Source organism: Xenopus laevis, chromosome 7S (genome assembly GCF_017654675.1).
Source record: "Xenopus laevis strain J_2021 chromosome 7S, Xenopus_laevis_v10.1, whole genome shotgun sequence".
Lineage (NCBI taxonomy): Eukaryota > Metazoa > Chordata > Amphibia > Anura > Pipidae > Xenopus > Xenopus laevis.
This window is the reverse complement of record NC_054384.1, coordinates 99,643,056-99,669,424: the sequence shown is the minus strand read 5'-3', so window position 1 is coordinate 99,669,424 and position 26,369 is coordinate 99,643,056. Positions and strand designations below refer to the sequence as shown.

The 26,369-nt window shown below is 40.1% G+C and overlaps 2 protein-coding genes across 4 annotated transcripts; one reads left to right on the top strand and one right to left on the bottom strand.

Annotated features, from left to right (window-relative positions):
• Positions 1-1,156: 1,156 nt before the first annotated feature.
• On the bottom strand, positions 1,157-15,653 carry snrnp70.S (small nuclear ribonucleoprotein, U1 70kDa subunit S homeolog). Its single transcript, XM_018228230.2, has 10 exons — positions 15,513-15,653; positions 12,142-12,297; positions 11,990-12,052; positions 11,172-11,226; positions 10,929-10,993; positions 10,184-10,246; positions 9,469-9,550; positions 3,441-3,542; positions 2,507-2,594; positions 1,157-2,237 (listed from the first exon to the last, which is right to left on the bottom strand). Exons 2-10 carry the CDS (start codon positions 12,286-12,288, stop codon positions 1,508-1,510), a joined length of 1,395 nt encoding a protein of 464 aa, XP_018083719.1. The 5' UTR covers positions 12,289-12,297; positions 15,513-15,653; the 3' UTR covers positions 1,157-1,507.
• Positions 15,654-15,926: 273 nt separating this feature from the next.
• On the top strand, positions 15,927-25,203 carry LOC108697265 (G-protein coupled receptor 161). 3 transcript variants are annotated; one of them, XM_041571619.1, is made up of 6 exons: positions 15,927-16,062; positions 16,963-17,365; positions 18,959-19,680; positions 22,026-22,130; positions 23,076-23,192; positions 24,829-25,203. In XM_041571619.1, exons 2-6 carry the CDS (start codon positions 17,004-17,006, stop codon positions 25,086-25,088), a joined length of 1,566 nt encoding a protein of 521 aa, XP_041427553.1. In that variant the 5' UTR covers positions 15,927-16,062; positions 16,963-17,003; the 3' UTR covers positions 25,089-25,203. The 3 variants fall into 3 exon arrangements, with proteins under 3 accessions (XP_041427553.1, XP_041427552.1, XP_041427554.1); XM_041571618.1 differs by lacking the exon at positions 15,927-16,062 and adding an exon at positions 16,069-16,226; XM_041571620.1 differs by lacking the exon at positions 15,927-16,062 and adding an exon at positions 16,247-16,399.
• The last annotated feature ends 1,166 nt before the right edge of the window (positions 25,204-26,369 follow it).

Here is a 26,369-nt window from a genome sequence, read left to right as displayed (position 1 = left end):
GGCCATGAAGCGCCGTTTTAACTCCTGGCAGGTCGCGGTCTACCAGGAACAAACAGGAGAACCCCGTGATAGACGTCCTGCGCACCCCTGATCTAGAGGACGGAGTCATTCTTTTTGTGTCCTTTTCACTTATGTACCAGATCAAGAGCTTCTACATTTCTACCCACACTACAAGGATAATCTTGTGGCATTTTATATGTGTATTTTTATAAGCCTATAAATATAACTAGCAGCACACAGGTAGTCATGCTTTCCTCACAATCTTTCCCCTTAATGTAACCATGTCTTTCTGGCAAAGTATATCTACTGTGCAACCTGCTTAAAGAAGGAAAGGCTAAAATTAAGTAAGCTTTATCAGAAAGGTCTATATAAATACACCAGTAAACCCTCAAAGTAATGCTGCTCTGAGTCCGCTGTCATAAGAAACACAGCATTTCTTTCCTTCTATTGTGTACTCATGGGCTTCTGTATCAGACGTCCTGTCTTCAGCTTAAACCTCCAGGGCTAGGGCTTGAGCATGCTCAGTTTGCTCCTCTCAGAGCTATGAGTGAGCAGTGAGAGACTCAGGCAGGAAGTGATGTCACACCAAGCAAATATGGCAGCTGCTATCCTAAACAAACAGAGCTTCTAAAGCTGGTTGCTTAGGTATGGTAAAGCATTCTACAGAATAAATATAGCATTCTAGCTTGCACTAATGTGGCTAACCTATTGGCAATAAACTGCCTCAGCAGCTTTCCTTCTCCTTTAAGACAGAACCTGGTGCTTTTACACGATGCAAATTTGGCACCATAAAATGACTGAAAATTAAATACTCTGAATATTAAATTTGAAGGACTTGGTATTGCTGTAGAGTGGTGGTTGTCAAAGTATGTGGTTAGTTGGCCATGTATTATAAAGATGGGAAGACCGTGAAATCTGTGTAGAATGTTTATTTAATGTCTTTGATATGCCTGGCATTCCATCATTTATGGGCACATTTTGCTGGCTATGGCTATGCATTATGATGGTAAATGATGAATATCCTCAACTCTAGTCAGACCTATTTTTTTTGTATGTGCATGCATATATACAAGTATTGGTATGGAGTATGTACCTCTCCAACAAAAATGGCCACATTTCCCTCACAGGCACAAAGGGCACAGGGCAGAAGAATCAGTTCGTTTTAACAATAAAAATGTTTTTATTCTCATGAGGCCATTTAAAGAAAAAACAAAAAAAACAAAAGGCAATGTTTGCAACTTTACTCAGGTTCAAGGATGATGGCTACATACTTGTATTGTAAAACATACCCACCTACAAAAAATTTAAAAAAAACAAAACAATTGTCGTTTCAACTGTGTTAAACAGTATGGTTACTCCGTGTGATTTAAAATGAAAAAAATATATAACGGTATGAATGAATGAATAAGTCCATACGTTATTTGGAGGGGAGCGTCTGAATGCATACAGATCAGGCTGTGGAAGAGAAGTTCATTTGAGGAAGGGGAATCCCTCATTTTAAACAAGATCACTCCATAGGAGGCTCCATCATATAGCCGTTCTCTGTAGACAAGTAACCATCTCCAGACTGCATTGATTCTTGGTCTAAGTACATGTCTTGGCTGGTCTCCTCTGCTTGTTCCATAACCATACCATTATCTGGAACTCTCTCCTCTCTCTTTTCACTGCGCTCACCTCTATCTCTCTCTCGTTTGTGATCCCTGTCCCTCTCTCGATCACGGTCCCTATCTCGCCTCCTGTCCCTGTCTCTGTCCCGATCCTTCTCTCTATCCCTGTCCCTATGACTGCGCCTTCTGTCCCTATCCCGATCTTTATCCCTGTCTTTTTCTCTGTCTCTCTCTCTGTCACGATCTCTGCTTTTCTCTTCAGGCTCTTGCTTAAGTTCTATGCCATCCATGCCCAGATCACCTATTTGTGCTTCGTCTTGAGGTGCATCTGCAGCCTCAGGTACTTCTACTTCGACACGTTCCTCTTTCTTTTCCCGGTCGCGGTCTCGCTCACGTTTGCGTTCTCTACTACGGCTCCGCCGCTTGCGATCTCGGTCCTTGTCCTTATCTTTTTCTTTGTCTTTGTCCTTGTCCTTGCTCCTTTCACGGCTACGCTTTCTTTCTTCCTTTTCTCGACTGCGTGTTCTTCTTCTACGCTCCCTAGAACGACTTCTGCGTCTCTCTCGCGGCTCCTTATCCCTCTCACGGCTCCTTTCACGACGGTCCCGTTCCCGCTCTCTATCACGATCCCTAGTAAATAGAGAGGCAACAATTTTTATTATACACCACAAAGTGATTATGTTCCGGACCACTTATCAGATATGCCTATATTGTACATCAACCCACACAAAAGGGTGCCAAAATCTAGTGAGAAATTTAAATACCGTGGAGCGCCTAACACCCCCAGTGTCTTTACCTTTCCCTGTGCTTTAAGTGGACCAAGAAACAGGTACAATCCAACTACATATTATCTGGTAGAACCGGAATGCAAATGAAAGAAGAAAAAAATGGTCAAGTACCTCTCATCATATCTAGATGTATCATCTCTGCCAGAGTGCCTGATATTGACATCAGCTCCACCCCTTCTTGTGCCTCCAAGACCACCACCTTGGCAATGAAAGAAAATACAATGATTTAGAAGTTCTTCACAGCTTATATTTGGTACTGGATTCATTCCACTACTTTACTAAACTGTAACGAGAATGGGTTGTAAGTAATTACATTATAATGAGGGTCAATGATGTAGACGCAGCAGGTTAATTATATTCAAGATGACCATTTCCACACTGTACAGAGTGTTTAAAGAGAAACGGTCATGGGAAAAAAACATTTTTCAAAATGCATCAGTTAATAGTGCTGCTCCAGCAGAATTCTCAAATTTCTTAAAAGAGCTAACAGATTTTTTTTATATTAAATTTTGAAATCTGACATGGGGCTACACATATTGTCAGTTTCCCAGCTGCCCTGATAAACTTCAGTCACTCTTTAATGCAAGTTGGAGTGACATCATCAGCCCTCCCTTTCCCCCCAGCAGTCTAACAACAGAACAATGGGAAGGTAACCAGATAGCAGCTCCCTAACACAAGATAACAGCTCCCTGGTAGATTTAAGAACAGCACTCAATAATAAAATCCAGGTCCCACTGGGACACATTCAGTTACATTGAGTAGGAGAAACAAAAGCCTGCCAGAAAGCAGTTCCATCCTAAAGTGCTGGCTCTTTCTGAAAGCACATGACCAGGCAAAATGACCCGATATGGCGCCTACACCAATATTACAACTAAAACACTTGCGGGTTCAGGAATTAACTTTTACTTTTACATTGTATAGTGAATTATTTGCAATGTGAACATTGTAATTTAGAAATAAAAACATCACAAAAAAATTGCATAATCCCTTTAAAAATTGATCCTTTGAGCAGATTAAATAAAAATCCTGGAAAGGCTGTCCTTACCAAGCCTGCGTGGCTGCCATCCTTTCACAGTGCGTCCTCTCTCGACATCGACCAACACACGCCGTCCGTCTATTTTCTTCCCATCTGCATGCTTGTATGCCGCTGTAAAACAATATTTCCCGAAGGGCAGAAGAGACCCAATTAGCTTAAATGAACATAAATCCCCCCTCCCATACGCGCAGTCTTAAACTTTCACATTGAAAAAGACTGCTGACTAAATTATGCACAGCATCAAGCAGAGTTTCTACTACTGAACAAAATCTTGCATTAAAAAAACCCAAAAAGTGTTGGAGAAGAGAAGTAAATGCTCTACTGGACAGCACTGGTGAAGGTTTCCTGAACAGTTTTAGACCTGTATGAACAAATGCCCAACCTGGATAGAACCACACAAAAACAACACAGCAGCAATCACGAGATAGGAGAGGTATATTTTATCTTCCATACCTAACTGGCCAAATAGTGGAAGTTATTAAAAGTTTCCTTAAAGGAGAAGGAAAGGCTAAAGTTAAGTAAGCTTTATCAGTAAACCCTCAAAGTAATGCTGCTCTGAGTCCTCTGTAAAAAGAAACACCACATTTCTTTCCTTCTATTGTGTACTCATGGGCTTCTGTATCAGAGGGTTTTCAGCTTAAACCTTCAGGGCTAGGGCTTGAGCATGCTCAGTTTGCTACTCTCGCCCCCCTCCCTTTTTGCCACTCCCAGCTGTAATCTGAGTCCAGAGCCACGAGTGAGCAGGGAGAGACTCAGGCAGGAAGTGATGTCACACCAAGCTTATATGGCAGCTGCTAGCCAAAACAAAGCTTCTAGAGCTGTTTACTCAGGTATGGTTAAGCATTCTGCAGAAGAAAAATAGTGTTATAGCTTGCACTATTGAGGCTAATCTATTGGCAATATACTGCTTCGGTAGCTTTCCTTCTCCTTTAAAAGTATTAAGTTTATGGCTTAATGTTTCAACCCCTATAGTTCAACAACTTCAGTATAAGGTTTGAGCGAATGAGCTATCCAGCAGTAGCATTTCCTTTCAAAAACTCATCACCAACACTCCAATGCCCCCTTCTTGACTTCCCAGTTCTTTTCCAACCATGCTGAAAGAAAAACATGTTAAAATTTTAAATTTGTTGTTCCTAACACAACTTACATATATATCCCTGATAAAATTCTTGGGAGTATTTTTGTTCAGGATGTTTCAGCTATCAAACAGATGAGGATATACTCATACAGGCAGCATTTCAACTTGATAATGCAGTATGTGTTGAGGCTTAAGCTGAATGTGAAGAACCTGCAACTTAATTTCTGGTCCCAATGCAGCAAACTCATAATTGTCCAATGTAAATTGCCATTGTGATGTCCTATACTGCAGTGTGTTTATAGCCCCTTTAACCACACACAATGCTATAGTCAGGAGCTGCCACAAAGCAAGATGAACTAAAAACAGTACCACTACAATAAGTTAAAAATAAAAAAAATTACCTGGTAAAACTACTTACAAAACCTTTCAAATTACCGCCTCAAATTCAACGAATTTCATGACGATATCTTGGAAAGATGTTTGAACCTCGGGAAGTTCCTCTTTTTATAAAATTTAAATTGGATTGGAATTGACGAATTTCTCGCAGCTGAGAAACTGTCTTACCTGCCTCGGCTGCCTCGATTCTTTCCATTGTAACTGTATATTGACTGATTGGTTTGATGAATAGTTGAATGGTGGTTGCCACACGGACTCCTTGCTTTGGCTCAATTTTATTTTTAGCCACCATGGGCATAATCTATGTTCATATTTCAGAACAAAGTCCACGCCCCGCACATTATCCATCATTTCTTCCGCCTCTCAACTACCCAGGTTTAAATATAGTAGATTGTGCCAAATATAAATGATTGCCTACCCATGGCAAGAAATCAGCATTTCGAATGGAGGGGTGGGGGAGGGAAAGAGAGTGGAAAGTCACCTATACATGCAGTAAACGTTTAAGAACGCCAATTAACCAAATGCAATGTTAGTGTATAAAGAGCAAGCTTTCCCGGAGATCTTTAAAATGTATTTTGCAGCTCCTCTTGGACAAGCAGATATAGGTTTGGGATTATATTAAAAAGAAATGAAAAAAAAAAAAAAAAACAGGTATAGATAAATCTATCCCAAGGAGAATGGATGAATGGGAGAACAAAAGCAGATGCCAGTTTTGTAAATTAGGCAGAGGTCACAAAGACTGTTCAAACAGTAACAAATCCCCAAAACTGCCTTTAATCTGGTGTTGATTACATACCAAATCCATTTGGACGGACTGCAACAGGGCCATATGGTGGACAAACATACACCAAGTCAAATCTAGTTTCCCACACCTACCCCACTCCATCCAAGCACAGTCTTCAGCTTCATCCTTTAGAAAGTGAAGATTTATCATTGCCGGCTGGCTGGTGGTTCGTTAACTGCCTCTATTTGATTGTAGCATCATACGCCAATGAGAAGGCAAAAGGGATATCCACTTGCGGTGGCTTACCTGGGCCCTACCACCTCACCATATACCAATCTTTCTCATCAGCAATTGCACAGTAGCAACTACCAAATGCAATAATTTTTTTTTTCTAAACTAAAACGGTCACCTATCTTTCAATTAACACTTAACCTACACTACCTTTTGTTTTTGTAAAAAAAAACAAAAACACTCTTGAAATTTGGAATAACCATGATCTGTGTTAGAGGGAAGCTGTACTGATAGGAACTACTACCTGTTCCAGTTACTAGTTAACTCTGCAGAGTAATACGAATAGCCTTGAAATCTGGCTACAGTATCACTGCTGAAGTTCAAGCTTAATAAACTTGTAAGTTGTACAACATGGAATGTCATTAGACATACCATAATTAGCAGCTGCTTGCTCATGAGAATTCCAACATCATTGCCTGAGTCTGTGCAGAAGACTAAAGAGCGATAGGTCACATTGCATATCGCTCTAAAGTCCCAGTCACCCAAAGTGCAAAGCTATTTGTGATTAGTGCAACTTTTCACAAAAAGCCTGCTGGGGATTCCACTTGCAAGACAGTCCAGTTATGGTAAGCAACACAGTCCACCGTTTTTTTTCGGTCTGCACTTACATGCCAGGTAACTTAGTAGTCAAAACCCAGGCAATGGCATACAAGCAAGAATATTCTAGCTCTTGAACCGAGCTCTGTTCCACATTATTCCTATAAGTACAGATTCCCATTGTATTCGGAATATATCATGGTTCAAATACAAGAAACTAGACTTGGCAGCTTCTAACTATTATACTATATACTATATCTTTTGGGCTACCTTAAACAATTTTTTTAAAAGTTTTTTTTCCAACATAAAATATTTCTGTCTGTACTAGCATTCAGATCACTGTACCAGCTAACGAGTTCTATGTAACCTAGAACAAACTCACCTGACACTGTTCTAAAAAGTATGGTTTCCTTGTAAATGCAAAATGGACTTACACGGCATTTCAAAATGAGTTTTGTGATGTCTGCAGTTAAGTGTTTTTGGACATTGATTGCACAGAAAAGTAAAATGGATATTGCAAGCAGGAAAACTGGATACAAACACTGTTGCCTTGTGGAATATCCAGGAATGGATTTTAATATGACAGTATGTAAGTCAAAATTTAAATGTTTTATTTTAGAATTAGTAAACCCTCCTGGCCCTTACTAATGGTCAGTATTATGTGAATGAAAGAGCAACGGCGAGAGCCCAGAAGAAACCATTGTGTACCCCACAACATACTATGTACGAAGAGGCAATAAGAAAAATCCACTACTGTAGATTTAGTATCTTAAAAGTTTATACTGTCCCAGTCTTACTGTATGGCTACAGAGGAATAGCTGGACTGTTTTTTCTTTATCTTAAAAACTTCTTATTTGACACATGGGAACAGTCACCCAAAGTTTCCTTAAAGGAGAAGGAAAGGCTAAAATTAAGTAAGCTTGATCAGAAAGGTCTATATAAATACACTAGTAAACCCTCAAAGTAATGCTACTCAGTCTTCTCAAAAGAAACATTTCTTTCCTACTCTCACTTGTGTACACATGGGCTTCTGTATCAGACTTCCTTCTTGCAGCTTAAACCTCCAGGGCTAACGCTTGAGCATGCTCAGTTTGCTCTCCCTCTCCCCCCCTCCCCTACTGTAATCTGAGCCCAGAGCTATGAGTGAGCAGAGACAGACTTAGGCAGGAAGTGATGTCACAGCAAGCTAATGTGTCAGCTGCTATCCTAAACAAAGAGCTTCTAGAGCCGTTTACTCAGGTATGGTAAAGCATTCTACAGAATATAGTGTTATAGCTTGCCCTATTGTGATTAATCTATTGGCAATAAACGGGTTTGGTAGATTTCCTTCACCTTTAAGTATGAAAATATGTAATAAAACAAACCATCTCTTCGAGTATTAGTTCAAATGTGGGAACGGTGCAAGGTAAATTGGTTGCTTTTTCCATGTCTTGTGTGTGTGTAAATGCTGCAAAGTCTTACCCATCATACAAACCCTTATACCAACCATACAATGAGATGTTGTAAAGGGGAGCATTAGATTCAGCTGCAAGCCAGCAGTGACAATTGCCATCACAATGGTGGCTGCAGTGGCAATAAGAACACAAAATTAATACACCCCCCTCACATTGCACTGTCACAGTTACGTATTTTGCTCTAAATAATACAATAAAAAAAAATATCTAAAGGATGGGCAACAGTTATGCATTCACACAAAGGGGAGATGCAAGTTACCCCCCTTTACAAAAAAAGACTTAGCGAAATAAAGCCAAGTGATTTCTTGGAGCAGACATTAGCCAGCTGCTCAAGAAATGGAACACCTGGCACTTGAACATGTAAATAGTGTTGCCCGTCCTCTAAGCCATCCTTGGTAGGACCCGGACTACAGCAATCCCAAGTAGGTAAAGAGGAATCTGAAGCATCAAAAAAACTCTACAGATTCTATTGCTTTAAACTTACCTTTTTTTGTTCTACACCGGCAACAGCACACTAGGCCGTTGACATTTTATCCTCTATTACAATCTCCTGAATAGTTCTGTACAGGCTTTTTTTTGCACAGTGTCAAAAACAAAACAAACTTCAAACTGACCAATGTCATTGGTCAGTTTTCAATAGGATTAAAAAAAAAAACACGGTAGGAATCTGTTGGTGGGATGAGGAGGAACAACATTTACAAATGTTTTTACCTTTATAGCAACAGGCAGGCACAAATAAAACATTTGCAAATGTTTAATCCGATTATGTTCACTAGGGATGCACCAAATCCACTATTTTAGATTCAGCCGAACTCCCGAATCCTTCACAAAAGATCCGGCCGGATACCGAACCGAATTAGCATATGCAAATTAGGGGTGAAGGGGTAAATTTGCTTACTTCCTTGTTTTGTGACAAAGTCACGCAATTTCCCTCCCCCCACTAATTTGCATATGCTAATTCTGTTCGGTTAGGATTCAGTTCTGCCAGGCAGAAGGATTCAGCTGAATCCGAATCCTGCTATAAAAAGACGAATCCAGGCCAAACCCCAAACCGAATCTTCACACTTGGGAAAGTCCTTTACATTAAACTCTTCTGTGAAATGTGACAATATATCAGATAGATTTAAAAATTGGTTACAGCACCGGTTCACCTTCAAAAAGCATTTTGAAATAGTATAGCACATTGACTATTATCAACTAATTTATCCAATTGTAACAGTTTAGAAAGTCAGCAACAGCACTGAGCTGATACTAGGATATGAGCACAAATTAATTTTAAAATTTACATTTTAGGAAAAAAACCCTAAAAATTGTAAATCTTTGTTTTCTATTTAAGCTAAATTCTTTTTAAGGCAAACTTCTCCTTTGGGGAATGCCGAGTGTTACAGGGGGATTCCTGGAATTCGAGTGCCCACCTGAATGGTTTATAGTTACTTACCTTCTGGAAACACAGCCCTTTATTGCAAAGGGCTTTTCAAAGTAAAAGGTTTTTTTTTAATTTTTAAAAAAAGATAAAAAACAGAACGGATACTTTTTGTTTGAGAATAAGAAACTTACAGTGCATATCTCTTTCATGTTCATACTCAATGAAGGCATATCCACGGGGTTTCCCAGATTGCTTATTGAATACTATATGAATCTAAAATACAAAAACATTACATTGTAAATTAAAACAGTGGCGACACTGATAACCGAGAGATTTTGTAAAGTGGTATTAATTTTAAAACAAATAAATTATAGAGTTAGAATGCTTTATAGTCATTTTGCATCCATCAGCCTAATATCCTACAATATGTGACCCACTGCTTTTTAAAACGAGAAAACACTTTCTAAACCATGATTCTCTTTACTGCAGTTTGTGCAGCCTCAGGGGCCTAAAAGAGACAGCTAAAATAGGTCATGTAGCAAAAAAAGAAACGTCTGCCTCACAGTACAGGTATGGGATTCAGTTATCCGGAAACCCATTATAAAGAAAGTTCCAAATTACAGAATAGCCGTCACCATTTTATCTAAACAATCCACATTTTGAAAAAAGATTTCTTTTTTCCGTGTAATAAAAAAGCACCTTGTACTTGGTCCTAACTAAGATATAATTAATCCTTATTGAAAGCAGAACCACTCTATTTAATGTTTACATGATTTTCTAGTAGACTTAAGATCCAAATTACAGAAAGATCTCTTATCTGGAAAACACCAGGTCCCGAGCATTCTGGATAACATGTCTCATACCTGTATTAGGCTTAAATTAACATGAATAATAAGATGTACTTACCCGTTTAATAGGTCCATACACCTCAAACTCGCGTCTTAGCTTGGACTCTGTTGTATCATAATTCTAAAACAAAAATCAGATTATGAAAAAATGCTACAAGATTTTTTTTTTTTTCAAAAAGTCACAGGAAAAGGCTAGTATTTTCAGACCAAAACACTATAGGTATTACCATCCCTCATGTAGCTAAGCTGGTGAAGGGATGCTGGGAGTTGTTTAAGATACAGTGAACCAAAAGGGCAAATAACCTGTGGACAACAGATCCAAGAAGAGAGCAAACCGTCTATTACTATACTCGGCTTAAAGGACCAGTAACATAAAAAAAAATAATTTTTTAAAAATGTGTTTCTACATAACGAAAAAAAAAACCACCAAGAGACATTTAAATTCGTCTTTATTAAGAAATAACTGACCGATAACTCTGCTCCGCGTTTTTTGTAGAAACCAATTTTTTCTAAAATTATTTTTATGTTACTGGTTTTTTAAAGAAGGTATGCTACCTTGAGAGTTTGCTGCCGAGTAGTGATGAGCGACATGTTTTTTTTGACGCATGCAACAATTTTTCTCACTCCAAATGCATTAAAAATGGGCGTTTTTTCTTACGGCTGCTTTTCTGTCTAAATGCATTGAAGTCAATGGGCGAACGGCTTTTGGCTGCCACTCTTCTCTGCCTTAGAGCAGACAAAACACCCCCTACAAGGAGCCTACGGCACCTTGACACAAAGAAAAGAATACAAACTAAACTTACCACTCTGGCAATGAAGAGGGTCTTGAAGGCATCTCCTTGAGCATTCTGATCATTGTGTGGATCCCCTATTAGGTGAAAAATTAAAACTTATCAACCAAACATTTTAAACAGGGTGTTCTGAATTTGTACTGTTGATGAAAGCATTATAAACTGCCAAGATGTATGGTTCAGGCACTATTTTCCCCAAATGCAAGATAGCAAGGCAAAATACAGGCATAAAATGTAACTTGAAGCAGCACTTACATATTTTGAGTTCATTCTCAACGTCTTGCTGTCTTCTTTCAATCTTCTCTCTTCGCTGTTAAATTGATGAAAAAGGTTTTGAGGTGACTTTGAAATCTTAGGTTTCACTCACAGTACAAGCAGCTGCAGGGTCATTTTACCACAACAGAAATGTTAACTTCCAGCAAAAGACCAAACCACTGAAAAATATCCCTCTTGAGAGATAGATAAAATCAGCCTAATGTAGATACTTCTGATGGAAGATAAGATATAGGGCTCTAAAGGCGACCATACACGGCAGATTAAAGCTGCAGATATCGATTCTTTAGACTTTAGAACCTTATCTGCCAGTGTATGGGGCCTTCCGACGGGTCTCCATGATCAATATCTGGCCAAGATGTCGATCAAGGAGGTTAGATTTTTCCCAATCGAGGATGGCATTGGCTAGTTGATGTGGTCCTCATCCCGTCGGCACCCAGTCTCTTCAGTGCAATCCGATTATTTGGCAATATCTGATTAACCCGAATGTTCGGCCCTAGGGCCAAACAAGCAGATTTTATCCTGTATGACTACCTTAAAACAGAATTCCACTACCCACCTACTATGTTCCCTCTAATTCCTTCTTGGTTACGTGTGCAAAATTTCATTTGTGCTCACATTTTAAACTTGTGTGTGTATTTTTTTAAAAACGGTGTGCACTGGTCAGAATCGACAGAAACTTTTATGTTTTCCCACAATTTGTTGTGTGGACTGGCTTAAAACATGTTGTTGGAACTCAACAAGCCATGTAACAGTCATCTATGCTCTTCAATATACAGTATTACCAATAAACATCTCACCTTCCTTTCCATACGCTCCTCGCGGGTCTCTGCTCTAGTTGGAGGAGGAGCATCTCGAGGGTCCTAAGAATGGTCCCAATGACATTAGATTAATATAATTACATTTGCTGGGATGAATCATTTAGCATTGAATCATATAGCCGTGTACTCACCTCAAATTCTCGAATATATGGAGCAATCCCACAGTATGGTTGATTGTGATGTTTTTCATGTGGCAGTTTATCTAAAGGAGGAAGGTATGGTACTGGGTCTCTAGGGGCAAAGAGTGCCAACAAGTTTGGAGGCAAGAACTGTGTCATTCTGAAGACCTGTAAAAATTGTAGGGAAAAAAAAAAAAAACACATTAGGGAGAATTACGTATGCAGGTGTATATATATCGTATGCCCATTATACCCCACTGAATCAGCTTTATAAAAACATAAGTAGCTAAACAGGCAGTCACAGAATCCCACATCACAAGACATACAGCTTATAATGCAGTGCAACAAAAAGCACAAGACGTGGTTGTATTTTTTTTCTACTGCGACGCTGTGGATTTAGATACACATTCGACTATTCCTGTTTTCGGATATGCTGCCCCCCTTATTGCCCCTTGCATATGGCATGCGCATGTTGTTCTGGACACCAAGTCACACTTTTATGACCAGCTTTATATCCAGCCACATTTACTCTGCTTTATGACTCGAGAAATGGTTCAGCAATATGAACCTTATTACCATTTTCTACTGTTGAGGGTGTTGTATGAACAACCATTTCGCTATACCCGGAAACTCCTCATTAGTGCTTGTTTACACTACAGGTATGGGATCCATTAGCCAGAAAGCTCCGAATTACGGAAAGGCCATCTCCCATAGACTCCATTATAATGAAATAATCCAAAAGCAGATTTCCTTTTTCTCTGTAATAATAAAACAATACCTTGTACTTGATCCCAACTAAGATATAATTAATCCTTATTGGAAGCAAAACCAGCCTATTGGGTTTATTTAATTACATGATTTTCTAGTAGATTTAAGGTATGAAGATCCAAATTATGGAAAGATCTGTTCCGAGTATTCTGGATAACAGGTCCCGTACCTGTATTTGCAGTTGAACTGGCACACAGTCAGATCTTAATGCAGGGTGATTAACTACTTTGCAGAGTAGACATCTTTTAATCATACATGTATTCTGGATAACAGGTCCCGTACCTGTATTTGCAGTTGAACTGGCACACAGTCAGATCTTAATGCAGGGTGATTAACTACTTTGCAGAGTAGACATCTTTTAATCATACATGTATCGGTGTGTTAGAGGCACAGAAACATGCCCGTTTGGGTTTTTTGGGGAGATTAGTCGTATGGAGAAGAGGCGATTTATCGACAAGCGACTAAATCTCCCCGAATCTTAATGTGCCCTTACCCTTCAGGTAAACAACTAAGTGGCTGGGTTAAAGGGGTGGGGGGCTACCCTACAAAATCAATTATATTTCCGTGACCTAAAAATTAAATGAACTGTTACTATAACACAGAGCTGCAGAAGTTTAAATGGAGCTTTAAATGTGTTTTCCCCTAAAAGGAGTTGTTCACCTTCACACAACTAGTTGTTTTCAGACAGATCACCAGAAATAACGACTTTTTCCAATGACTTCCTATTTTCTATGTGTGACCGTTTTTCTAATATTGAAGTGTGAAATGTAATTTTTCACCTTCTGAAGCAGACCTGGGTGGGGGTCGCTGACTCTGTAAACTGTTCCCTGTAGACGAAAAGATTTTTCGTTGGTGAACGATCGATTTCAGTGCAATCAGACCAGTCAGATTATCGTGAGGTTAGTGGGAATCGAACGATCGCGCAGCTTACGATTTTTCATCCATCTGTCAGTCCAGGTTTAAAAAAATGTTATCGGTCCCAGTGCAATCAATTTATGTTTGCAGGGCTAAGCAGGCAGCTACTCTTGGTTTTCCTGGCAATGTCTCTTGAAATGGTCTTTTTAGTTGATGACAAATCGTACACTTAAACAATCGCTTCGAGATAATCGTGGTCTCACGATAACGAAAAGATCTTTTAAAAATCTTTACATCTATGGCCAGCTTTAATTGATACATTTAGTTGAAACATTTCTTATTTATGTCCCTGCTGAGTAGAATTGATACAATAGTTGCCAATATTCCACAGATGCTACTGAGAAATGGATCAACTCAATGTTGCAAAATTGTAACAGTTCAGAGTCTGCACCTGAATTACTGAGCTGCCAGACTGAAATAACCAGAGACAGTAACTTTTAACTTAGATTTTGGAAAAACAGTAAAAAAATGAATAATGGAAAGTAATTGGAAAAAAAAAAAGGTCTTTATTTCTGGGGAACAATCTAAAAACAACTGAACTGAAAAGAGTGTTTTGAAGGTGAACGACCCCTTTAAGGGATTCAGCATAACTGCACAGCCCTGTATACCCTCGTAGCTCTATATATAAAGTTATAAAGAAGAGGAATGCTGAGACAAGGAGTGCACCTACAGCTGGATACCCTCAGGTGTCTAAACAAAAAGGCAAATGCTGGGAGAATGGAGGTTGCAGATATCTGAATATTCCCCTAGGTTCCAATAAAGGGAAAGAGAAAGGGTGTTGCAGAGATCTCTACGCAAGCTCCCCCCCCCCACACAGCTACTAGGGAGATGATAGGATAATGGATGGCTGTACAAATGTAAACACGGAGAAGCGCAACAACGCGCATAAAGGATAAGTAAACCTTTAAAATAAGTGAATGTAAAATTAAGCACCTTTGTAATTTACACTCCTTTATTTTCTCTTTATTCCAAGATATTAAGGGATACATGTACTGTTAATATGAATGATTTTTGTTATAACGGCACCACCTGCTGGTCAGTTTCCCACCAGTCTGACCACCAAGTAGTCAAGAAAGTTGTCAGGAGAAAGAAAGAGGCTGCTCTGATGTTCTTCTGCTTAGGAAAGATGTGAGAAAGGTTTCTAATTCTTTTTCCTAAGCAGAAGAACATCAGAGCAGCCTCTTTCTTTCTCCTGACAACTTCCTTGACTACTTGGTGGTCAGACTGGTGGGAAAATGACCAGCAGGTGGTGCTGTTGTAACAAAATTCATTCATATTAACAGTACATGAATCCCTTAATATCTTGGAATCAAAAGAAAATAAATAATGAATGTAAATGACAAAAGTGCTAAGAATAGCTCCCTCATCAATTTTACATTCACTTATTTTAAAGGTTTACTTCTGCTATAAAGTCACAGCTAAAGTCAAGTTTTTGCCTGGGCTTCTCTAGGCGTCTGGGGCCCCACGTGATTCATTGACTGTACAATAGAGAGAAGGTTTAGGCGCGCAGGGCTCGTTATATTCACGTTCAGCTGCGATCACTACAACACACGCGGCAGCCCCGCTATTATGTTGTACGGCTCTGGCGCCCAACCTCAAGGCTTCCGGCCTAGTAATACCACAGACACACACACGGGAGAGCCGTAACAACGAATGGCCCTTTCCTCACTCACAAACTTAACGCTCACCCACAGCCTTACCGAGACAGTTCCCGGAATTCAGCCTCTATCCACGACGCTGTCCTCTGGGGGAAACCGGGCGCCTCACACCCGAGATATTCCCGTCTCCTTTACTCCAGCTAGGCCGCACGTCGTGTGAAAAGGCCACGGCTGCACAGCATATCTATTCCGAATCCTTCCGCACCACGGCCAGAGCCAAGGTGCCACCAAGCCACGCCCCTTTCGGAACTACTTAGGGCGCAATAGTTTCTGTATTCCTCCGCGACAGGGGTTGAGAAGAAAGAGCTGCACTGTTGCGTGTGGCGGGCTCTATTGTTAGTGGCTCTGAGGCGGAAGCCTGTACCAATTATACGTGCTGCTGACTTATATACCGTATAACATATGGGCTGCAGGAAGTTTATATAATATGTAATTCCTAGTTACTCTATGACTAGGGTTGCCACCTTTTAAAATAAAATACCGGCCAGTGGTGGGGCGGGTCGTGACGCAAAAGGGGGCGGAGCCGGCGGGCAGCGCCGTAAAAGGGGGCGGAGCCACAGGGTAGCGCCACATCGCAGAAGCCAAAGGAAATGTAAGTTTTTACTTTACTCGTCGCTCTCACATGGCAGCTAATTATGCGTCACTGCGATTAGGCGTAGTCGTAACGCTATTCTCGCGTGATGAGACTTGCGGCGTCGGGAGTTTTTGAAAGACACAGGGGGGAGGAATTTTGCCGTGAACAACTTTGTGGAAAGTGTAAGTAGCGATTTGCAACTGTGGATCGTGTTAGGAAAAGTAGAAATGGCGGGCAATGTGTATTTGAATCGTGTGGATTAGAGGGCGATGTTTGAAATCCTCCGCAGGATCCCGACCTACTCGCTATTCGGCTCTGCGGGGTTGAAAAGCCTGCATCTCTCAAGGCATGCTGGGTAATGTAGTGTTTGTATAACAATTTGCCATCTGCCAAGTTGAATGTAAGACTACAATACCCAGCATGCAATGGGACTGACTTGTGTAGAAAAGCCTACACATATTGAGTTATTTTGGGCTACTTTTGAAGTGCCTCTTGGCTGGTTTTGTAGCCGACTTTGGCTGTTTTTGAAAATTAGACCTGACAACCCTGCTCTATAGAAAGTTTCTTTCCCTTCCAATGAGAATCCTGCACATCAGAATTAAAATGACTTGTCCCCCCATCTTCCCAGTTTATTGTATTTTAAAGAAACCTCGCCATAATTATATTCAGTGGCGGAACTACCGGGGGAGCAGGGGGTGCGAGCGGGCCAGGGCCTGCACCCCCTCAGGGACACCCGGCAGCTCACCCACCACTGTCAAATGCGGCCGAACGGAGGGGGCGAGGCCCGGCTGCGCGTCACGCACCAGGGCCCGCCCCCCTCTAGTGACGCTACTGATTATATTCATACTGCGTGACTTATGTTGGCGTGTGCCTTTTGTGATATTATTTTTATATTCTAATATGTATCTTCCTTCTCAGATTCCTAGCATGTTTCAGATAGGTTTCCTTTGTGACTGACCATGAACATCAGCTCATCTGATGGAGCGAACGTGGAAGACGGCAACGTGGCTGACAATGGACCAACCAAAGTGGCAGAATCTATAGCCATAATCATCATTGACATTCTCATTTGCCTAGGGAATTTAGTCATCGTGGTCACCTTATACAAAAGGTCTTACTTGCTATCGCTTAGCAACAAGTTTGTCTTCAGTTTAACCCTTTCCAACCTGCTTCTGTCGATGCTTGTTCTGCCTTTTGTTGTCGTCAGCTCAATACTGCGGGAATGGATTTTTGGAGTGGTTTGGTGCAACTTTTCTGCACTACTTTATATGCTCATTAGCTCCGCCAGCATGCTCACCCTAGGCATTATAGCAATAGACCGGTAAGTTTTTTTTTTTTTTTTTTTATAACAAATTGACATATACTGGATAAATTTAAAGGATTATTGGCAACAGACAGGAAAATTATATGTTTTAGTTTACATAATATTAAATTATTTCCTATTATGTAACAATTTTCTCAGACATAGAAGATTTTTATTCCATTATTGCCACCATGCTAAGTTTCCTTCCTATTTATTTTGTTTAAAGGGATACTGTCATGGGAAGAAAACATTTTTCATAATGAATCAGTTAATAGTGCTGCTCCAGCAGAATTCTGCACTGAAATCCATTTCTCAAAAGAGCAAACAGATTTTTTTTTTATATTCAATTTTGAAATTTGACATGGGGCTAGACATATTGTCATTTTCCCAGCTGCCCCAAGTCATGTGACTTGTGCTCTGATAAACTTCAATCACTCTTTACTGCTGTACTGCAAGTTGGAGTGATATCCAGCAGCCAAACAAAAGAACAATGGGAAGGTAACCAGATAGCAGCTCCCTAACACAAGATAACAGCTGCCTGGTAGATCTAAGAACAACACTCAATAGTAAAAACCCATGTCCCACTGAGACACATTCAGATACATTGAGAAGGAAAAACAGCAGCCTGCCAGAAAGCATTTCTCTCCTAAAGTGCAGGCATAAGTCACATGATATGGGGCAGCTGGGAAATTGACAAAATGTCTAGCCCCATGTCAGATTTCAAAATTGAATATAAAAAAATCTGTTTGCTCTTTTAAGAAATGGATTTAAGTGCAGAATTCTGCTGGAGCAGCACTATTAACTGATTCATTTTGAATTTTTTTTTTTTCCCCATGACCGTATCCCTATAACAGAGTGCAGTATGTGTCGTTTTGTCTGCCAGCATGTAGTAGCCTTGACTTCAATGCTGCGCCCACTTCTAAGTGTGTAAACAGTACAGGTTTTGGGAAATATTACACCCTGTGTGCCAGGCCCCTTAAGCTTGCCATACATTTGCAGTTTTAGTCAGAGTGTTTGGCTTATTTCAGCCATATTGGACAACTATCTGGGTAGGTGTGGCAGGTTGGTAGTTCTGCGATCCTGTCGGAGAATATGTTTTGTTTGAAAATAACATCTGCCAGGGTACCATGTTGCATGTGCATGCTGTTTCTAGAGATGCCCTTTCTGCAGTTCTGAGCATTCAGACTGCCAGCCAAAACGAATGGGACAGCTAAAGGTAGCCATGTTTGTGTATAAGGGGATAAATAAATAATATAATAATAATAATAATAATAAAATGGCTTCTGTTAGGGCATTGGCACATGCAGGCACTTTCCTGCCCACGTATATTGCCGTTCAATTTCAGGGGGACAAATTGCTTAAATTTGCCTCCACTAAGGCCCCTAAGGGAATTGGTGAGAGAAACATAGTATTATTTATTATATTTTAAAAGTGTAATTTTAGGCAGTTATCCATGTTGGTATGTCAACTGTTAAGGCAGGAACAGATACATCATTTCTTTTCCAGAGTACAATACAGCTGTAAAAGAATACTTTTTACTTCTTTTATCCCCACCATCAGATCAGTTGGATTGCTGCTCAGATTTATTGTTTTTTTTTGTTTGTTTTTAAGGTACTATGCAGTTCTTTATCCTATGGTGTATCCTATGAAGATCACTGGAAACAGAGCAGTACTTGCCTTGGTGTATGTTTGGCTTCATTCTCTTATAGGATGCCTTCCTCCTCTATTTGGATGGTCCACCTTAGAGTTTGATCACTTCAAGTGGATGTGTGTTGCAGCATGGCACAAAGAGGCAGGATACACTGCTTTTTGGCAGATATGGTGCGCTTTGTTGCCTTTCATAGTAATGATGATTTGCTATGGATTCATATTTCGTGTAGCAAGGATAAAAGCACGGAAGATTCATTGTGGGACAGTTATAATTGTTCAGGAGGCTTCACAAAAGAATGGGAGAAAAAATTCCAGTACATCCACATCCTCGTCAGGAAGCAGAAAAAATGCATTTTCTGGTATTGTTTATTCAGCTAACCAATGCAAGGCATTAATAACTATAATGGTCGTTATTGGTGCTTTCGTTCTTACCTGGGGGCCTTATATGATTGTTATAAGCACCGAGGCCTTAAAGGGGAAAAACAGTGTTTCTCCAGTAATGGAGACTTTAGCCACATGGCTATCTTTTACGAGTGCAATTTGCCATCCATTGATTTATGGACTGTGGAACAAAACCGTACGAAGGGAACTTCTTGGCATGTGCTTTGGGAACCGGTACAGAGACCCATTTCATCAGCAACACAGAACATCGAGAATGTTCAGCATCTCAAACAGAATAACAGGTAACACATGGTATATCAAATGTTTGCAATATGATTGTATTTCTTATAAAATGTTCAAGTTAAATGGGCTTAACATACAGTCATATGAAAAAGTTTGGGAACCCTACTCGGCTTTTAACAAAAAAAAGACAACAGTGGTATGTCTTTTATTTACCAGGGAACATCTGAGTACTGGGGTGTTTTCTGGGCAAAAAATTTTAGTGAAGCAGTATTCAGTTTTTGAATTCAAATCAAATGTGAAAAACTGTCTGTGCAAAAATGTGGGTACCCCCTTAATTTCGCTAATTTGAATGCATGTAACTGCTCAATACTGATTACTGGCAACACCAATTTGGTTGGATTAGCCTGTTGAGCCTTGAACTTCATAGGCAGGTGTGTCCAATCATGAGAAAAGGTATTTAAGGTGACCAATTGCAAGTTGTGCTTCTGTTTGACTCTCCTCTGAAGAGTGACAGCATGGGATCCTCAAAGCAACTCTCAAAAGATCTGAAAACAAAGATTGTTCAGTATCATGGTTTAGGGGAAGGCTACAAAAAGCCATCTCAGAGGTTTAAACTGTCAGTTCCAACTGTAAGGAATGTAATCAGGAAATGGAAGGCCCCAGGCACAGTTGCTGCAAAACCAAGGTCTGGCAGGCCAAGAAAAATAAAGAAGCAGCATATGCAGAGGATTGTGAATGGTAACAGACAACCCAAAGATCAACTGCAAAGACCTGCAAGAACATCTTGCTGCAGATGGTGTATCTGTACATCGTTATGCAATTCAGCGCAATTTGCACAAAGAACATGTGTATGGCAGGGGGATGAGAAAGAAGCTCTTTCTGCACTCACACCACAAACACAGTCGCTTGTTGTATGCAAAAGCTCATTTAGACAAGCCACTGTCATTTTGGAACAAAGTACTTTGGACTTTTGAGTTATTTGGTCATAACAAAAAGCGCTTTGCATGGCGGAAGAAGAACATCACATTCCAAGAAAAACACCTGCTACCTACTTGGTGGAGGTTCCATCATGCTGTGGGGCTGTGTGGCTAGTTCAGGGACTGGGGCCCTTGTTAAAGTCAAGGGTCGGATGAATTCAACCCAATATCAACAAATTCTTCAGGATAATGTTCAAGCATCAGTCACAAAGTTGAAGTTACGCAGGGGTTGGATATTCCAATAAGACAATGACCCTAAACACAATAAGAAACCTACAAAGACATTTATGCAGAGGGAGAAGTACAATATTCTGGAATGGCCATCACAGTCCCCCGACTTGAACATCATGGAAAGTCTATGGGATGATTTGAAGGAGGCTGTCCATGCTCGGCAGCCATCAAATTTAACTGAACTGGAGATATTTTGTATGGACGAATGGTCAAAAATACCGCGATCCAGAATCCAGACACTCATCAAAGTCTATAGGAGGTCATCTAGATGCTGTTACATTTGAAAAAGGAGGCTTAACTAAGTATTGATGTAATCTCTCTGTTGGGGTGCCCAAATTTATGCATCTGTAATTTTGTTATGATGCATATTTTCTGTTAATCCAATAAACTTTGTCACTGCTGAAATACTACTGTTTCCATAAGGCATGTTATATATTAAAAGGAAGTTGCTCAGCTAATGATAGACAAAACTCCAAAGAATTAAAGAGGGGTTCCCAAACATTTTCATATGACTGTGCATATGGGTTAAGCTTATATATATATGTGTGTGTGTGTGTTGCAAAATGACTCGGGGGTTACCAATTGTGCCTGGCATTGTTAAGAGACCCATCTGCAGTTCATATGTTCTCTCTGTTTCTATGTGGTTTTCCTCTAAGTCATTGCTGTCTGACTACTTAGAGAGGGAAGACCAACCACAGCTTGCAAGGTTGCCAAACCTCCTTTGCAAGCTGTGTCTGTTTACTTTTAAAGCTCCGCAAGTAACTCAATAATGTATTCATCTGCTTACATAAATAAGAGGGAGGTATGCATATAATGTATATATATTTGATGAAACCGGCTACTTGTTGGCTCAGTTTAGTGTCTGTGTACTTTTTCTACCAACCCTCCTCATTCGCTACAGTTTTAAGTCTGCTTTTCCCTTCTGATGCGTTTTTGTGCTAATTAATTTCCCTTCTCTACTGTTTCATGTTTTGGTCTTTTTTGTCATCCTTCTTTAAAGGGATACTGTCATGGGAAAAAAATTTTTTCCAAGATGCATCAGTTAATAGCGCTGCTCCAGCAGAATTCTGCACCGAAATCTATTTCTCAAAAGAGCAAACAGATTTTTTTATATTCAATTTTGAAATCTGACATGGGGCTAGACATATTGTCAATTTCCCAGAATTGTCAATGTATTCTCATATGTTGCCCCCTAGATCTTGGATTATCACCTCATCTCACTGCTCTTATGGCACGTGGTACAGAATCTGAACATCAAAGCACAACTACAAATACTGGGTTCAGCTGTTCAGCTGAGTCAGGTAAGTTTTTATTTTATTTCCCCCCCCCCCCAAAGCATGCAATAAGTAGAGTCTGTCTCGGTAGCGTTGCCACCTTTCAATAAAATTTCCCCCGGCCGGTGCTGGGGGGAGGTAAAGGACGGGGCTTGACGGGAAAGGGGGCGGTGTGTGACCTCAAAAGGGGCGGACATGATGACAAGGGGGCGGGGCCGCAGTGTGCGATTGGCCAGGTGGCGAAAAAAAGGTATGTTTTGAGCAGATTGGGCTGTGCCAAGGGCTTTAGTTAGGGATATTACAAATTTACCGGCAGCTACATTGCCGGTAAATTTGTAATACCGGCCTTGGCGGGTGTTTTACCGGCCAGGCCGGTAAAATACCGGCCGGGTGGCAACCCTACCCACAAGTGATTGTATTTACTTACCTGACACTCCAGGGCGGTGCTCCTATTAGCAGAAAACTGCACCGGCCCAGGATTCTTCCAGTGAGCACCACGTAGCAATCCTCTTGCTGCTCTTCCTTATTAGCACGGCTGCGCAGTGGAGTGAAGAGCTGAACTTAAACGAAAAAGCCAGCTATGTCATTCTGCTGCGCATGCGTCTGCCCTAGGAAATATGATGAACGAAGAAGTGAAGAAGACGATTGCTCTGTGTCAGAACCCTGGGTCGGGGCAATTTTCTACTGACGAGAGCACCAGCCCGGGTGTCAGGTAAGTAAATAAACCAATTTAACCTTTAAGTTAAAATTACTTTCCTTCACCTCCAAGGGGACCATCCTTTCTGTTTGCAAAAAGGTGGTGTATTTTATTCTCTGCCATACACAGATCTCTAAATTGGCCAAATCAACAGATACCTTTTAAGGGGATATTCACAGCCTGTGACAGATTCTAGTCTTGGGAATCCAACTTAAGATCTATATATTTAAATTGTTAAGTAAAAGTTTTTTTTTATCCTATAAATGTATTTTTAGGTACTGATGTCATGCTGCTTGATGATACCAGCTCAGATGCAACACCACATCCTAGACTAATTTATTCTCGACGAAAAAGTTCAGTGACATTTGAAGATGAGGTGGAGCAAAAAAATGGTAAATATTACATTTTCTGATAGATGAGAAATTGTTCTTCTAGCTTTTTTTTAAAGGATAAAGTAAGCCTTTAACATTTTAAGTCCCTAAAAATACAGTCCCCAAAATGACCTATATCTCTCCCTACACTGAGCCTGCCATCTTTACTAAGGCCGAAGCTGGAATAAGTAACTTCCACTATCTAGTGTAAAGATAAAGACTTCCTCTATCTAGATCAGGGGTCCCCAACCTTTTTTACCCGTGAGCCACACTCAAGTTTAAAATAATGTTGGAGAGCAACATAAGCATGTAAAAAGTCCCTGGGGTGCCAAATAAAGGCTGTGATTGGGTATTGGCAGCTCCTATGTGGACTTGCAGTCAACAGGGGGCTCTCTTTGGCAAGAATTCAAAAATAAGCACCTGCTTGGATGCCACTGGGAGCAACATCCAAGGGGTCGGAGAGCGACATGTTGCTCACTAGTTAGGGATCACTGATCTAGATGGAACTCCTTTTAGTATAATGAGCCTTCCTTCTCTTTGAAAAGGAAGTTGGTCAAAGAGCTGTCTACTGCTCCAAATGAGATCAATCAGGCACACAAAGTAAACGGCTCTATGTATAAGTAGTTTTACTAGTATTTGTATTAGTATTATTAGTAGTACTAGTGTTAGTAGTATTAGTATAAGTGGTATTATTTTAATAGTTATATTATAAATATAATTAGTATTAATATTCATAGTATTAGTTTGAGCAGTATAAATATAATTAGTATTAGTAGTATTCTTAGTATTAGTTTGATAGAAGAATGGAATCTGCTATCCAGAATGTTCAGGACCTTGGATTTTCTGGCTAAGGGCTTACTGTAATTTGGATCTCCTTACCTTAAAGTCTTCTTGATTAAACCAACTATAATTGTTTTTCCTACATTAAGGGTCCCATTCATTAAGTTCGAGTGAAGGAATAGAAGAAAAAATACTTTGAATTTCGAAGTGTTTTTTTGGCTACTTCGATCATCGAATGGGCTACTTCGACCTTCGAATACGACTTCGAATCGCACGATTCGAGCTAAAAATCGCTCGACTATTCGACCATTCAATAGTCGAAGTACTGTCTCTTTAAGAAAAAACTTCGACCCCCTAGTTTGCCACCTAAAAGCTACCGAAGTCAATGTTAGCCTATGGGGAAGGTCCCCATAGGCTTGGCTAACTTTTTTTGGTCGAAGAATAATCCTTCGATCGTTGGATTTAAATCCTTCAAATCATTCGATCGAAGTATTTGCGCAAAATCCTTCGACTTAGATATTCGAAGGATTTTTGGGGATTTTCATTCCCCAGTCGAATATCGAGGGTTAATTAACCCTCGATATTTCGACCCTTAATACATCTGCCCCTAAGGGTTAATTATATCTGAGTTGGGATCATATATTTGTATATTAGTATAATTTATGTACTAATGTATGTATAAAGTGTCAACATATTTAGCAGAGTTGTGCAATAAATAGGTGTAAACATTAAACATACAGATTTAGCTATTAAAACAACCAATAACTAATAAAAGAGGTAAAGAGGGCCCTGCCCGAAATTTCTTTTACATTACGTTTCTTTTAAACATTGTTTTGTATAATGTATATAATTTTATAATTATACCTCCCCCCCCCAGATGCCAAAACAATTGCCAACCAACCTATTTCACCCAATGCATCCCTGGAATCGTATGCATTCAGCTTGGCCAAAGCAATTGAAATAGATGCCAAAATCAGTTTATTTGGAGAAGACGTTTTGAGTTTTCCATCTGCTGTTCAAGCTGCGCCAGGAAATTCTGGCACGAACAGAAACAGAATCAGTGTTATTCAAAAGCAGAAAGTCCAGCTTCAGAGCATCGAAGAAGGAAACATTGAAAGCAGCAAATGTGATGTATAGAGGGCCTCATAACAATGTATTGACTTTTACCAAACATTAGGTACAATTGCCTTGTAACCTTGAATCATTTCCGTATAGTGGTAAAATATTACAGACTAAGGGGCAAATTCACTAAGATTCGTAGTTGCGCCAGCGTCCGCCTCGCCGCACTTCACCAGGCATATTTTTGCCAGCGCTACGCAAATTCACTAAAATCCGAAGTTGCGCTCAGGGGAAGCGTAAGGTTGCGAAGTTGCGCTAGCATTAATTCGCCAAGCAAAGTGAAGTTACGCTAGCGATGATTAATTTGCATACGGCGCCAACTTGAAGTTCCAATGGAGGTATATGTAGCGTCACTACACAAGCCTGGGAAACCTTCAAAACAGCAAATAAAATTTTTATTTTGCCCTACACATGTGCCCACTGTATAGTTAAAGTGCCATGAGTTAGGAAATGTAGGGGGGAAGGAGGGGAGCCCCAAAAAGATTTTCGACCTTTTTCAGCCTATCACCCATAAAAAAAGAAAAAACGCCAGCGTTTTTTGGGACTTAGAAATTTTTTTAACTTAAAGCAATCCCTATCTACTCTATTGCACTTTGCCTGGTCTGAGGTGGCGAAGGAAGTCTGGCGTAAAAGGTAGCGTTCAGAAAAATGCGTGCGTCTGAATTTGCGTAGTTAAGTCCGTTGCGTAAATTCACCAGCCGTAAGGGTGCGAAGTAACACTAGCGAATTTACGCCAGCGTCCGTCAGTGAATCGGCGAATTAATGAAAATGCGCTACTCTAGGGAATTAACGCTAGCGTTAGGCGATTCGTCCTTTAGTGAATTTGCCCCCATACCACTTTCTATAGGAAAATGTATTAAAGTACATGGGTTCTGCTCATTGCTTACATTATTATTATTATCATTATAGTGCTAGCATTTATTGGTCACCTGTTCAAAAGCAGACCTCTCATTGGGTGCTATGCTGCACCTGTCCAAAATTTCTGCTTCTTATTACCTATTCTGAGCACAATATAATTAATCAATAGAAGAATAATTATGTTATTAAATAGGAAATGACAAAACATATAAGCCCTCTATGATGGGCTATGTTTGACACATCAAGGACAAATAAATACATGGATAAAACCAGGAAAATTATTGTTTACAGTCCATTTTAAACTGTTTGATAATATACTGTAAACAGATTTATCAAAGGGATCCTGTCATCGGAAAACATGTTTTTTTTTGTTTTTTTTCAAAACCCATCAGTTAATAATGCTACTCCAGCAGAATTCTGCACTGAAATCCATTTCTCAAA

What these genes read in the sequence shown, in the direction of transcription:
- snrnp70.S (XM_018228230.2), bottom strand. Translation starts at nt 12,288, where the DNA reads ATGACACAGTTCTTGCCTCCAAACTTGTTGGCACTCTTTGCCCCTAGA. An exon ending in TGTATGGACCTATTAAACGG is followed by an intron (nt 9,551 to 10,183) that starts GTAAGTACATCT and finishes TTTGTATTTTAG; the next exon opens with ATTCATATAGTATTCAATAA. An exon ending in ACATGAAAGAGATATGCACT is followed by an intron (nt 3,543 to 9,468) that starts GTAAGTTTCTTA and finishes ATTGTTTTACAG; the next exon opens with CGGCATACAAGCATGCAGAT.
- LOC108697265 (XM_041571619.1), top strand. Translation starts at nt 17,004, where the DNA reads ATGAACATCAGCTCATCTGATGGAGCGAACGTGGAAGACGGCAACGTG. An exon ending in GGCATTATAGCAATAGACCG is followed by an intron (nt 17,366 to 18,958) that starts GTAAGTTTTTTT and finishes TTTGTTTTTAAG; the next exon opens with GTACTATGCAGTTCTTTATC. An exon ending in CATCTCAAACAGAATAACAG is followed by an intron (nt 19,681 to 22,025) that starts GTAACACATGGT and finishes GTTGCCCCCTAG; the next exon opens with ATCTTGGATTATCACCTCAT.